This window comes from Aquarana catesbeiana, linkage group LG01 (assembly GCF_042186555.1).
Source record: "Aquarana catesbeiana isolate 2022-GZ linkage group LG01, ASM4218655v1, whole genome shotgun sequence".
NCBI lineage: Eukaryota > Metazoa > Chordata > Amphibia > Anura > Ranidae > Aquarana > Aquarana catesbeiana.
This window is the reverse complement of record NC_133324.1, coordinates 683,704,437-683,719,977: the sequence shown is the minus strand read 5'-3', so window position 1 is coordinate 683,719,977 and position 15,541 is coordinate 683,704,437. Positions and strand designations below refer to the sequence as shown.

General features: G+C 40.4%; 1 protein-coding gene across 1 annotated transcript; it reads left to right on the top strand.

Annotated features, from left to right (window-relative positions):
- The first annotated feature begins 7,855 nt into the window (after positions 1 to 7,855).
- Positions 7,856 to 13,587, top strand: FABP2 (fatty acid binding protein 2). Its single transcript, XM_073609105.1, has 4 exons — positions 7,856 to 8,157; positions 8,401 to 8,573; positions 9,926 to 10,033; positions 13,373 to 13,587. The coding sequence occupies exons 1-4, from the start codon at positions 8,091 to 8,093 to the stop codon at positions 13,421 to 13,423; spliced, it is 399 nt and encodes a 132-aa protein (XP_073465206.1). The 5' UTR covers positions 7,856 to 8,090; the 3' UTR covers positions 13,424 to 13,587.
- The last annotated feature ends 1,954 nt before the right edge of the window (positions 13,588 to 15,541 follow it).

The following is a 15,541-nucleotide window of genomic DNA, read 5'->3' as shown; positions in this document are numbered from 1 at the left end:
TAAAACACATGTAAAAGCCCCATTCACCACACCTAAGGTCAAGCAAGGGCCCAGCAATAACCACCAGGCACACCAGGGGATAGAGAAGCCAGATTCAGAGAGCAGGCTGCTCCCACCAGTCTTAGCCATTCCAGCAGGCACACCCCCAACAATAGTACACTACCTTATGTGATATATAACTCAGACCAACAGTTATGGTGGTCAATAAAAGATTGTCGTTAAAATAAAACCATAGACCAAGGATATGCAATTAGCAGACCTCCAGCTGTTGCAGAACTACAAGTCCCATGAGGCATAGCAAGACTCTGACAGCCACAAGCATGACACCCAGAGGCAGAGGCATGATGGGATTTGTAGTTTTGCAACAGCTGGAGGTCCACTAATTGCATATCCCTGCCATAGACCTTACATAGTTACATAGTTAGTCAGGTTGAAAAAAGACACAAGTCCATCTAGTTCAACCAAAAAATTAATAAAGTAAATACAATCTCATATACACAATCCTTCACCAACAGTTGATCCAGAGGATGGTGAAAAACCCCAGCAAAGCATGCTCCAATTTGCTACAGCAGGGGAAAAAAATCCTTTCTGATGCCCCGAGTAGCAATCTGATTTTCCCTGGATCAACTTTACCTATAAATGTTAGTACCCGGCTATATTATGTGCACTTAGAAAATAATTCAGGCCTTTTTTAAATCAATCTACTGAGCTTGCAAGAACCACCTCTGGAGGGAGTCTATTCCACATTTTCAAAGCTCTTACTGTTAAAAATCCTTTCGGTATTTGGAGATTAAATCTTTTTTCCTCAAGACGTAAAGAGTGCTCCCTTGTCCTCTGTGATGACCTTTAAGTGAATAACTCAACTCCAAGATCACTATATGGACCACTTATGTACAGTGCCTTGCAAACGTATTCACCCCCCCCCCTTGGCATTTTTCGTATTTTGTTGCCTCACAACCTGGAATTAACATGGATTGTTTGAGGATTTGCATCATTTAATTTACAGAACATGCCCACAACTTTGAAGATTTTTTTTTTATTGTGAAGCAAACAGCAAATAGGACAAAATAAAAGAAAAAAGCCAATGTGCATAACTATTCACCCCCCTAAAGTCAAAACCTTGTAGAGCCACCTTTTTCGGCTATCACAGCTCCAAGTCGCTTTGGATAAGTCTCTATGAGCTTGCCACATCTTACCACAGGGATTTGTCCATTCCTCGCAAAACTGCTCCAGCTCCTTCAAGTTGGATGGTTTGCACTTGTGAACAGCAATCTTTAATCTGACCACAGATTTTCTATTGGATTGTGGTCTGGGCTTTGACTAGGCCATTCCAACACATTTACATGTTTCCCCTTAAATCACTCAAGTGTTGCTTTAGCAGTGTGTTTGGGGTCATTGTCCTGCTGGAAGGTGAACCTCCATTCCAGCCTCAAATCACACACAGAGTGGTACAGGATTTGCTCAAGAATATCCCTGTATTTAGCACCATCCATCTTTCCCTCAACTCTGACCAATTTCCCAGCCCCGACTGCTGGAAAACATCCCCACAGCATAATGCTGCCACCACCATGTTTCACTGTGGGGATGGTGTTCTTTGGGTGATGTGATGTGTTAGGTTTGCACCAGACATAGCGTTTTCTTTGATGGCCAAAAAGTTACATTTTAGTCTCATCAGACCAGAGCACCTTCCTCCATACATTTTGGGAGTCCCCCACATGCCTTTTTGCAAACTCAAAACGTTCCATTTTGTTTTTTGCTGAAAGTAATGGCTTTCTTCTGGCCACTCTGCCATAAAACCCAACTCTATGGAGCATACGGCTTATTGTCGTTCTATGTACAGATACTCCAGTCTCTGCTGTGGAAATCTGTATCTCCTCCAGGGTTACCTTAGGTCTCTGTGCTGCCTCTCTGATTAATGCCCTCCTTGCCCGGTCCATGAGTTTTGGTGTGCGGCCATCTCTTAGCAGGTTTGCTGTTGTGCCATGTTCTTTCCATTTGGTTATGATAGATTTGATGGTGCTCCTAGGGAAGATCAAAGATTTGGATATTTTTTTATAACCTAACCCTGACTTGTACTTCTTAACAACGTTGTCCCTTACTTGTTTGGACAGTTCCTTGGTCTTCATGGCAGTGTTTGGTTAGTGGTGCTTCTTGCTTAGGTGTTGCAGCCTCTGGGGCCTTTCAAAAAGATGTGGCTATGTAATGACAGTTCATGTGACACTTAGATTGCACACAGATGGACATCATTTCACTAATTGTGTGACTTCTGAAGGTAATTGGTTGCACCAGAGCTTTTTATGGGCTCCATAACAAGGGGGGTGAATACATACGCACATGCCAATTATCAGTTTTTAATTTCTGAAAAATAGTTTTATGTAGATATTTTTCTAATTTTACATCACCAAATTAGACTATTGTGTTCTGATCCATCACATATAATTTAGATTAAAAAAACATTGAACTAAAGGCTGTAATGTAACAAAATGGGTAAAAAGTCAAGGGGGTGAATACTTTTGCAAGGAACTGTATTAGTACATGTTGATCATATCCCCCCTTAATCCCCTCTTGTCAAGAGGGAATATATTCAGTTCCTCTAATCTTTCCTTCATGCCTCTTATCGGTTTGGTTGCCCTTTTTGGTTATCCTTTTTGAGAACTGGAGCCCAAAACTGAACTGCATATTCCAGATGCGGTCTTACTTATGATTTGTACAGGGGCAAAATGATATTTCTCTCTCTGGAGTCCATACCTCTCTTAATACAAGAAAGGACTTTGCTCGCTTTGGAAACCGCAGCTTGGCATTGCATGCTATTATTGAGCTTATGATCTACCAAAACCCCCAGATCCTTCTCCACCATTGATTCCCCCAGTTGTACTCCCCCTATTATGTATGATGCATGCATATTCTAAGTCCCCAAGTGCATAACTTTACATTTATCAACATTAAACCGCATTTGCCACTTAGTTGCCCAATTAGACAGGTCAGCTTGTAAATTGGAGACATCCTATAAAGATGTTATTCCACTGCATAGCTTAGTATCATCTGTAAAGACAGAAATGTTACTTTTAATCCTAGACCCTATATCATTTATAAAGATAATAAAAAGTAAAGTTCCCAGCACTGGACCTTGGGGTACACCACTGATAACCTTAGACCATTCAGAGTAATGCCCCGTACACACGGTCGGATTTTCCGATGGAAAATGTCCGATCGGAGCGTGTTGTCGGAAATTCCGACTGTGTGTGGGCTCCATCGGACATTTTCCATCGGATTTTCCGACACACAAAGTTGGAGAGCAGGAGATAAAATTTTCCGACAACAAAATCAGTTGTCAGAAATTCCGATCGTGTGTACACAAATCCGACGGACAAAGTGCCACGCATGCTCAGAATAAATAAAGAGATGAAAGCTATTGGCCACTGCCCCGTTTATAGTCCCGACGTACGTGTTTTACGTCACCGTGTTCAGATCGATCGGATTTTCCGACAACTTTGTGTGACCGTGTGTATGCAAGACAAGTTTGAGCCAACATCTGTCGGAAAAAATCCTAGGATTTTGTTGTCGGAATGTCCGAACAAAGTCCGACCGTGTGTACGCCCTATCAGAGTCATTAACCACTATGCTCTGAATTCGGTCTTTTAGACAGTTTTCTATCCATTTACAAATTGATCTTTCCAAGCCTGTAGACTTTACTTTACGCATAAACCGTGTGTGGGGAACTGTGTCAAACGCTTTTGCAAAAGCCAGGTATACCACATTCACAGCCACCCCTCTGTCCAAGATTTTACTTACCTCCTCATAAAAAGAAATCAGGTTTGTTTGACAACTTCTGTCTTTCATTAACCACTTGCTGACCAGCTCACACCAATATACGTCCGCAAAGTAGCACGTTCCTGCGAATTGCCATATGGGTACGTCCTCCCCTTTTAAGAGCCACCGGAGGCGCGGGCGCGCCAGTGGCACTGCGGGGAACCCGATGCGCGTGGCCGGCAGGCGTGATTGCCACCTGCCAGCCATGATTGTGGGAACGAGAGCTAGAACAGGGACTTGTGTGTGTAAACACACAAATCCCTGTTCTGTCAGGGTAGAGGAGACATATTGTTTGTTCTTAGTAAGTAGGAACAACAATATGTCTCCTCCCCCAGTCAGTCCTATCCCCATAGAGTTAGAAGCACTAACTAGGGAACACATTTAACCCCTTGATCGCCCCCTAGTGTTAACCCCTTACCTGCCAGTGACATTTACACAGTAATCAGTGCATTTTTATAGCTCTGATCGCTGTATAAGTGTCAGTGGTCGCAAAAATGTGTCAAAAGTGTCCAATCTGTCCGCCGTAATTTCGCAGTACAGTTAAAAATCACAGATCACCACCATTACTAGTAAAAAAAAAATAAAAAATAAAAATGCCATAAACCTTTCGCATAGTTTGTAGACGCTATAACTTTTGCGCAAACCAATCAATATACGCTTATTGCGATTTATTTTACCAAAAATATGTAGAAGAATATATAATTAGCCTTAACTGATGAATAGCTGACAGCGAAGTGCATGGAACCAGGCCTACTACCTGCCAGGAGTGGTAAGCTGAACTATGCTTTCAAAACTCTTGCCACACACAGTTAACGCTATAGAGACTGTTCTTACCTAGCAGTTTATCTGTCACTCATCACCCACATTCTTAAAGGGAAAATGCACCATGGACAGAAGGGCCCCACGGAACAACAGCTGCTATTGACCAATCAGGCACCTTGTACCTTGGTCAACATCCCAGGTACCCTCTATTAGGCATCCTGAACCCACCCATTAAAAGACTGCAAGCTCAGGGTGCACCCAAGATATTGTGTTAGCTGATTCTGACTCTGCTGGTTACATCAGTTGAACTTCATTTAAACAATGCCAAGGTTCAGTTAAATCCCCTGTTATAGGCCAGGGTTCACAGTTTTTGCAGCTTTGAAAGTGTTCTGTTGTTGTTTGCCAATTTACACACTGTTTAACCGCTTTGATATAATTCTTTTAATGAATCTACCTTTCATTTGTTGTGGCTTACTTTCGGTGTGCTGATATAGAGTGCAGGTATACTAATGCTTAAGTCACACAGATGTGAGCATGTCTCAAGCCACAACCAGTTATGTCAGTGGGGAATGAGCAGTTTACTCAGTTGTGGCAGAACAGATAACCCATCACCAGCGGCTCCTGTGGAGGTAAAAGATACGTATATATGTAAAACTTTTATCCTAAAAGGAAAAAAGTGCTTACTATAACTGTTTAAAAAGTGTTAGCTGGAGTTCTGCGTCAATTTGTTTCAACTACATCTGCCAGTTCATCTAACATTACCCTGACCCTAGATGTGTCGGTTGCTCCTTCGTCCAGAGTGGAAGCACTGTAATACAGGAGATGTGTTACTGGCCAGATCACCAGGTGAAAACAGAGGGAAAATCCTAAAAAAAAACATCAACACATCTAATGATTGGTAAGCTGCAATATATTCCATTTTTGAGGTTTAATACCTCTTTATTTCCAGAATGTTGATAATTGCCAGTGCCTACCCCAGCCTGTGTTTGCCCCATAAAAGTGGTCTAAATTTATATGGAGATTGGTGGGGGGCAGTGCTTGTCAGTTAATCAATCAGGAATTCATAAAAGACACATGACTAGCAGAGAAATTTTCTTACATCAAAGTCAGACTACAAGAGTAGGAGGGCACAATCAAATCTTAATTTAGGTGAGACAATAAGAGACAGAACAAAATAAATATAACAATAATATGGGCAGGGCTGCAAATGTTCAAGAGTAGCAAGGATTACCATGGAGCACATTAATAGAAAAGAGTGAGTTTTCAGTTAATGCCGTGTACACACGAGCGGACTTTCGACCGACTGAACCCCGAAGGACTTTTTGACGGACTTTCAATGGAGTTCCAATGCAACGGACTTGCCTACACACGATCACACAAAAGTCCGACTGATTCAAACGTGAAGACGTACGACCGGACTAGAATGAGGAAGTTCATAGCCAGTAGCTGCCCTTGCGTCGTTGTTCGTCCGTCGGGCTAGCATACAGACGAACTGATTTTTCGACCGGACTCGAGTCCTTCGGAAAGGTTTGAATCATGATCTATTTCTAAAGTCCATCTGATTTTTCAACAGCAAAGGTCCGATGAAGCCCACACACAATCAAATTGTCCGGCGGATTCATTCTGCCGGACCTTTGCTGTCGAAAAGTCCGGTCGTGTGTACACGGCATTAGAGGTGGATGTTGAGAGCAGCATAGGTGACCATGAATATAATATAACTCACAACTTTATTATATGGATTATATAACAGAGCTACTATTAACACTAACTATGTAGGTAAAACAAAACCACAAACAAACCACATCTGTGGAAAATATGAAGTCTGTTAAAGGCTAATGCATATTTTGCACCATGTTACATATACCCGTATTGAGGATGTAACATGCAACAGAGTGCAAAATGACACTTCCTCCAGCCCTCAAACTGAAAGCCTGTACCTTTGTACAGACACGGAGCTGGAGGAAGAGTCTGCAGAAACCTTGCATTGCATCTGTGATACACTGAATGGGTGCAATGCTTTCCAGACTCCTGTTAAAAAAATAATAAATACACAATTTGTTCTGCAAAAATTGTATAATTATTATTTTTTAACCACTTCAGCCCCGGAAGATTTTACCCCCTTCCTGACCAGAGCACTTTTTACAATTTGGCACTGCGCCACTTTAACTGACAATTGCGCGGTCATGCAATGCTGTACCCAAACGAAATTTGCATCCTTTTTTTCCCACAAATAGAGCTTTCTTTTGGGGGTATTTGATCACCTCTGTGGTTTTATTTTTTGCACTACAAACAAAAAAAGAGCAACAATTTTGAAAAAAAAACAATATTTTTTACTTTTTGCTATAATAAATATCCCCAATTTTTTTAAAACAAATTTCTTCATCAGTTAAGGCCAATATATATTCTCCTACATATTTTTGGTAAAAAAAATTACAATAAGCGTATATTGATTGGTTTCCGCAAAAGTTATAGCGTCTACAAACTATGGGAAAGATTTATGGCATTTTTATTTATTTTTTTTTTTACTAGCAATGGCGGTGATCTGTGATTTTTAGCGGTATTGCGATGGACAGATCGGACACTTTTGGGACCATTAACATTTATACAGCGATCAGTGCTATAAATATACACTGATTACTGTGTAAATGTCACTGGAAGGGAAGGGGTTAATACTAGGGGGCGATCAAGGGGTAAAATGTGTGTTCCCCAGTGTGTTCTAACTGTATGAGGATAGGACTGTTTGGGGGAGGAGACATATCGTCTCCTTGAGATATGTCTCATCTCCCCTGACAGAACAGGGATTTGTGTGTTTACATACACAAATCTCCATACTGGCTCTCGGGCACGCGATCGCGGCCTCTGGCGGCTTCTAAAGGGAAAGCTGTACCTATATGGGGTTTCGCTCAGGAGAGCCATTTTGCCACAGTATATCTGCGTGAGCTGGTCGGGAACCAGTTAAAGTACTTTAAACAACATTTTGTTGGAAAATACCATGCCCCACGATGACCTACTGGTACCTACTGGTCTAAAAATCGTGAAACATTAGGATATGTATCCATTAATTCATATTAAGACTTCTTTTACATAAACCAATTTATAAATCGTAAAAGGAAATTCGAAAGGCAATTACATTTTTGTCCATGCCATACATAAGAAATGTAATCACCCGGAACTGACTTTAAGCCTAATCTGTTAAATCTAGGTAAATTACTGTTTTTCCAGTCCCACCAAGAAAGCACGTATGTAATGTCTTCTACAGTTAATGCAATTTTTTCTTCAAATGAGCAGTTCTACATTGTACATAGGAAGGAGGACAAGGTTTAAATCTAACAAGTTGAGTCACTTTAGAGGAGGAGAAATACATTAACACCTTAACCTTAGAACAGACTTTAGACAGCCACATCACATGGAGATCTGTTTCTAGATAACAGAAGAAAATAAATTGGATGTGAACACACAGACAGGTATCTCAGGTTCAACATTTTGTGTCTCCTAGATCTCTCCCTACAGCCAGCATCATGACATTCAACGGAACATGGAAAGTTGATAGAAGTGAAAACTATGAAAAATTTATGGAAGTTATGGGTATGTTTTCTTGCATTTGTGTCACTGAATTATCTTTGTTTTTTACATCCAAACCATATGTGGGTAACTTGAACTAAAAAAAGATGGAACGTGAATCTATCGTCTTTTCTAGAGAAGTAAACGGTGTTCTTTTAATGTATATTTAGTTGAATAATATGCTTTTTAGTATTCTCTTGAGATAGCAAATCCCACATTTCACCATTGTCTATTCTATTAACAGACTGTGTCCTTTGTCTCTTGTAGGTGTGAATGTAATGAAACGTAAGCTGGCTGCACATGATAACCTGAAGATCATAATCCAACAGGATGGGAACAATTTTAGTGTAAAGGAATCCAGCACCTTTAGAAGCATTGAAATCAATTTCACCCTTGGAGTCCAATTTGAGTATTCTCTTGCAGATGGAACAGAACTCTCTGTAAGTTGAAATTAAATATCCACTGTAAAGTGACACGTTTTAAATATAGAATACAGGACACACTAGTCAGCTCTCCAGCCCTTACATTTGTGAGGTCTCTAAAACCGCAATGATTTTGTGAGTTTACTTATGTACTTGCAGCAAAATATTTGTACCTTTACTGTAGAGACAAGGGAGCAATGAAACCCTTACACTGGCCATACACCTATAGATTTCTTTAATTCAGCCTACAGGCTGAACAAAAGAAATGTAACATACTCCTCCATCCAAGCTAAACAGCACAGATGGATGAATCTTTTCTGTCGACTTTGTATTCTGACAGCCGGCACCCATGGCACTCAGAATATCCAAACAGCGTCTGTATCTAACTGGATGCGGCTGCTGTATGGCTGACATATTTCTGCCTGGCTCCTTTGATTTTCAGATCGAAAAAGGTGCGAGGTGGGAGGGAGTAGATTGGGCCACCAATTTTTGTTTATCAGAACTGGGTGAAATTTGGCCATGTTTAGTTGTAAGGAAATCTAATTTTGGAGGACAATCTGGAACCAGTGCTACAGACTTCTGAATACCTAAATGCTTGTTAACTGCTGTTTATTAAACTGAACACACTGAACGTACTTTTAGCACTGTTGATGCTCAAACATACTGACAAGTGTATGTCCAGAATTCTATGGGCTTGCACAACCATGTAAAAGACTGACACAGACAGGGGAAAGTATGTTTATGGCTCTAATCCAGTTTTGCGGCCATTGCACTATCAGCTTGTAAATCTTGACATTAATTGCCTGTTTTCTTAGGAGATAAAAATTGAGATTGCATGGCCAAAACAAATTCCTATTTTTTGCAATTCATAATGCTAGTGTATTTAGTAAAACAATGACTGAACATGTTGCCACCACATTGTCGAACAGCTCAAAATAAAACCGCATAGTCTGAACTAATGTTTAACTAACAGCAATAAAAAAAAAAAATCACTCATGACATCCCTAGACCTAAATGATATATTGTTAACGTAACAGCCTTTAAAATAGATACACCCACATTGCCAGGTGTGCACCATATCTAAATCACCTGCTTTATTTGATAAGGCGGTACAAAGACCAATAATAAACAAGAAATAAGATTTCACCAATAGCGGAGAGCTAAGGTTCGGGCCGAATCTTAGTTCATCTCTATTCACCAATCAGGGAAGTTTTGATTGGCTGGATTGAGTTATTACAGCACTTACAAATTGCTCACAATTCCAGAAAGATCTATTTACAAATTTAAAAAAAAACCACAAATTTTCATGTGTAATATTTTAGCAATGTAGTGAAAATGAATTTTTTTTGTATTTCCTTTTAAACTTCTAGGGCTCCTGGAATTTAGAGGGAGATAAACTCGTAGGAACATTTCACAGAAAAGACAATGGAAAAGAGCTGAAGACATGGCGAGTGATAGCTGGGGATGAACTTGTACAGGTACTATATGTCTTTTCATTTGAATTTTGGATGTTTTATTTGCATGTGAATTATGTCACTGTATTCTGCTGCACTGATACCATATGTTTATAGTTCTGAAGTGTTCTCAGATCGTCGAGAAAGCCTGACTTTGTGTTTCTGGGGCTGTTAATAATGTAAAGATTTTTGGCGTTGCCTGAACTACTAACGAAGAGTGCGGACACAATAGTCATTTTTGTATAAAAATAATAAGAATAAAACTTTGAAGCACGCCTGTCACTGAAGAAATAAATATAGTGCACTTGGGAATGGACATAGAAGTAATAAATACACTGATTGAGAAATATAATTGCGACACTTTGCGGGAGATTTGCTAAAACTGATGCACACAGAATCTGGTACAGCTGTGCATAGTAACCAGATTCTAACTTCAGTGTGTTCAAGTAAGCTTTGAGAAGAAAACCTGGAAGCTGCTGAACCAGTTTTAGTAAATCCCCCCCCCCCCCCCCCATTGGAAGAAAATTTCTTGGTGCATATTGAAGGATGCGGTACAAATTTGGATTTTCATCTTTGTTTATTGAATGTGTTGATATAAATATTACGTAGAGATAACTGTGAGATTTAACCGGTTGCGGACCAGCCGCCGCAGTTTTACTGCGGCAGGTTGGCTCCACTGCGCGAAATCACGTTATTGTATGTGATCTTGCGAGGTCCGGATAGCAGGCGCGTGCACGCCGCGAGCATCCGTGAGTCCAACCGCGGGTCCTGCGACTTGATGTCCACGGGGATACCTGCAATCGTCTCACGGAGAGGAAGAATGGGGAAATGCTGATATAAACAAGCATTTCCCTGTTCTGCCTAGTGACAGGACACTGATCACAGCTCCCTGTAATTGGGAGCGGTGATCAGTGTCGTGTCACACATAGCCCACTCCCCCCCCCCACAGTTAGAATCACTCCCTAGGACACACTTAACCCCTACAGCGCCACCTAGTGGTTAACCCCTTCACTGCCAGTCACATTTACACAGTAATCAATGCATTTTTAATTGCACTGATTGCTGGATAAATGCGAATGGTCCCAAAATCACGCCAAAAGTGTCCGATCTGTCTGCCATAATGTCGCAGTCACGATAAAAATCACTGATCGCCGCCATTACTAATAAAAAAAAATATTAATAAAAATGCCATAAAAATATCCCCTATTTTGTAGACGCTATAACTTTTGCGCAAACCAAACGCTTATTTTATTTATTTTTTGGGGATATTTATTATAGAAAAAAGTAAAAAATATTGCTTTTTTTTCGAAATTGTCGCCCTTTTTTTGTTTATAGCGCAAAAAATAAAAACTGCAGAGGCGATCAAACACCACCAAAAGAAAGCTCTATTTGTGGGATAAAAAGAATGTCAATTTTGTTTGGGTACAACGTCGCACGACCACGCAATTGTCAGTTAAAGCAATGCAGTGCCAAGTTGCAAAAAACGCTCTGGTCAGGAAGGGGGTAAATTCTTCCGGGGCTGAAGCGGTTAAAGCTTGGGAAACGAGCACTATTTAAGTAGGGTGGCACTATTTTACATATATTTTATATACTTTTTTTCTGTGAGAACACGTTTGGGTTCTCTCAGCAAATTGCTGATAATTATATATACATTGGGATTGCATGCTAGAGTGGGAGTACATTTTATAATCAATGGCCATTTTTGATGGAGGTTGCTTGTGGAAGCCTGAGCTGACAATTACACTTTCTCACACAGCTTACCTGTCACAAACCAGTAGATTCAAGGTTGTCTGTTGAGCTCTGCTTTTTATTACCCTTTCTTCAAACTCTAAAACAGTAGCCATTTATGCGGAGGGACTTGGATAATCACACTGGGACTGCAAATACATGACTTATTCTACTACATAAGCATGTTTACACCATACATACCAGAAATTTCATTTCATTTTGAGTGACTACAAAAAATAAAGACATTGGGGTTGATTTACTAAGGGCAAATAGACTGTTTATTTTAGCAGAAAGTTGAACTTTTGGAAGGGAATTTTCCCCAGAGCTTTGTGAATGTGGTGAAGCTTTGCTGACTTCCATTAACCAATTATGTGCAAGCAAAAATGGTTGAGTTTTCCTCGCAAAGTAAAATTGCATCACCATCATTGAACTCTGGGGAAAATTCCCTTCTAAGTGAACAGCCTATTTACCTTTAGTAAATCAACTCCTTTTGTGTTCAATACAGAATCATTAAATATAGATGCTGACAGTGTCGCAGTATAGAAGACCTCCAAAGTGCTTTTGTGACTCCTTGCTTTAAAGTTAAAAGAAAATACTAAACTTTGGATTGTCACGTAGAGGGAAAATCTTCCAATGGGGACACCAGTTCTGATGACCTTGGTGACAACTAGGGATTCCCTGACTTTTGAATAACTTTCTCTAACTTTCCGTTTTGGATACACAGCCACAGATGGCAAAAAAAAAAAAACTAACAAGGATCATAACCTCTCCTTACTCTGAAAGAAAAGGGTTTTGCCTTTATTATTATTATTATTATTCAGGATTATATAGCGCCAACAGTTTGCGCAGCACTTTACAACATGGGGACAGACAGTAAAGTTACAATACAACTGAATACAGAAGGGATCAGAGGGCCCTGCACAGAGCTAACAATCTAGAAGGGAGGGTCAAGTGGAACAAAAGGTAATAGCTGTGGGGGATGATCAGATGGAGAAAGTGAAAATATAGTTGTTAGGTGTGGGTTGGATAGGCCTCTCTGAAGAGGAGGGTTTTCGGGGATCGTCTAAAAGCTAAAAGAGTAGGAGATAATTGGACAGATTGGGGTAAGGAGTTCCATAGTATTGGAGAGGGTCTGGAAAAGTCCTGGAGGTGAGCATGGGAGGAGGTGATGAGGGTGCTAGAGAGCAGGAGGTCTTGAGAAGAACGAAGAGAATGATTAGGTTGGTATTTTGAGACTAGGTCAGCGATGTAGCTGGGGGCAGAGCTGTGGATGGCTTTGTAAGTAGTTGTTAGTATTTTGATTTTAATTTGTTGGGTGAGCAGAAGCCAGTGGAGGGATTGACAGAGATGAGTAGCAGACACAGAGTGGTTGGTTAAGTGGATTAAAGTTTCTCCTTTAAAGTTGGTGCTAACCTTAGGGTGCCCGCACACCAACAGATCAGGCCAATCAAAGGCTCTTTGAATCATACATTATTATGGCAGGTATGTGAACTGAATGAGTCATCAAAGTGCTTTTGGGCTAGCTAAGTAACTCACATTGTTGGACGTATTCCAGTATATCCTTTCTAATTGAACATATACACACTTTGTAACAGTTCAATAACCATAATTATTTTTCCCTTTGGTCTTTTTCAGACATACAGTTATGAAGGAACTGAAGCCAAGAGAATTTTCAAGAGAGCCTAGATGTTCCTTAAAATATGAAAGGCCACACTGCTGCAAGTTACTGAAATATCACCTGCAATACAAAGTAAAAGTTAACAATCCATCCACAACTGCAACAAACACATATTCATTGCTGTATATAATAGATATTGTAGTTCATCTAAAACATGTATGCTATTTTCTTTTCATCAATAAAAAAGAACTGTTTATTGCTGCTCATCTTTTTCAACTTTACCGTTTTTATTTAAGGACTAATAAACATTATGCATTTGATCTGTATGGAAAACTGTAAAACTGTGATGGGTACAGAGATGGGGGTGGGAACACAAAAATAACTCAAATAACCAAATTAAAATACTGTAAAATGCAGCTTTTCTTTTCAAAAAACAGAAGGTACTGTATTTAACACAATGACATGGGGTTGATTTTCTAAAACTGAAGAATGCTAAATCTGGTGCAGCTTTGAATAAAAACCAATCAGCTTCCAGGTTTTATTGCCAAAAGCTTAATTGAACAAGCTGAAGTTAGAAGCTGATTGGCCATCATGCAGAGCTGCATCAGATTCTGAGTACTCCAGTTTTAGTAAATCCCCCCCCCCCCCCCCCCCATTTGTCAATATCCTAACAAACAAGAGACTTATATTTCATATAGGCTGGGTTCACATTGGAACATGCAGCGGCTCACAGCAAGAGTCCAGTGCATCTCCATTCACTGTTTCAGGTCCGATTTCAGCCTGAATTTTGGGCTGAATTCTGACCTGAAACGGATCAAAAGACACACAGGGCTCCTGTACAATTCGCACTGGAGCCGCTGCTGAGATGTGTGAGCTGGCTCCACAGAGAGCTGGTCACAATCTCCTGCTATGCGAATTGGATGCGTGTTTCTCCGCATTCAATTGGCAATAGCGTGAACCCAGCCCTAATGATGGTTCACACAGTAGTATGAAATCATTGCCTCCATACTGTGCACTGATGAGAGCTAGCAAGACTGAAATGGTTGAATACCAATATACGAAGCAGATATAACCCACAATTATACAGCTTCTCATTTTATACACAATTATACAGCTTCTCATGAAATTTGGTGGCTTTGGATCATTTGGCCTGAAAAATAATTTAAGTAGATTTGCACTATCAACTAGATCAGACATTTTTCAAAAGTCACATAAGCATCAATTTCCAGACACTGGAATTGTTATATGCAGCTGACCCATTTTGTCCACTCATTGCAAAGTAGTGTCTAGTACACATGGGCTGAATGTTAGGAAACATCGGCCTGTTCAATAATAACCGTCCAACATTTGGCCCTTGTGTATGTCAGCTGCTCCGACAGAAGCCGGTCGCTTGGCTGGTTTCTGTCGGACCAGCTGAAATACACACCGGCCAAATGTCAGACGCTCTAAGCCAATGGTTGAGAGTGCTGATCGGAGTGTTCTGGCCGGGTGGTCACCCCCCTGCCAGAACACAACAGCTCAGCCAGTCAGATTGTTAGTACAGCAGCTCCGACCTGAGCTGTCAGTTTTTTTCTGTTCAACCTGCTTGGTTGAATGAAAAAAAAAAAACTATTGCGCCCCATACACATCAGATTTTCTACTGATTTTTTCCATAAGATTTACCAAAACCATATAATATGAGGTCAAACCTTAGGAGTGTCAATTTGTATGCAATCAGGCAGGCCCTTGCACTACATGGTTTTGGTAAATCTGAAGACAAAAATCAGCAGAAAATCTGATAGTGTGTATGGGGCTTCAGTGTGTACCAGGCTTATAGGTGACATTTTTATCCACACAGCTTTTGAAGCTCTGCGCAGATCATATGATAAACACTCTGGTCATATTTCTGCTATGTGGTCAGGTGGGAACATTAAAACCTCTATAATAGAGTCCAATTATAAAGTTTTACTTTGGTGGTTCATGGTCCCGTAAAGATTGGCCTCATGTCCCTGGAGCCTCACCATTATGTGGACACGAAGGCTCCTTCCTTCATATCTGGTGGACATGTTAGAAAGTGTGATGATTTCGCATAAGGGTTTATAAATTTATATATACTTTGGCAGGGACGAATCTCAAAAAAACTTCTATGCACACGAGACAACTAATTGCATTTGTATTCATAGCTGCAATAATTGCTATAGTTAAGT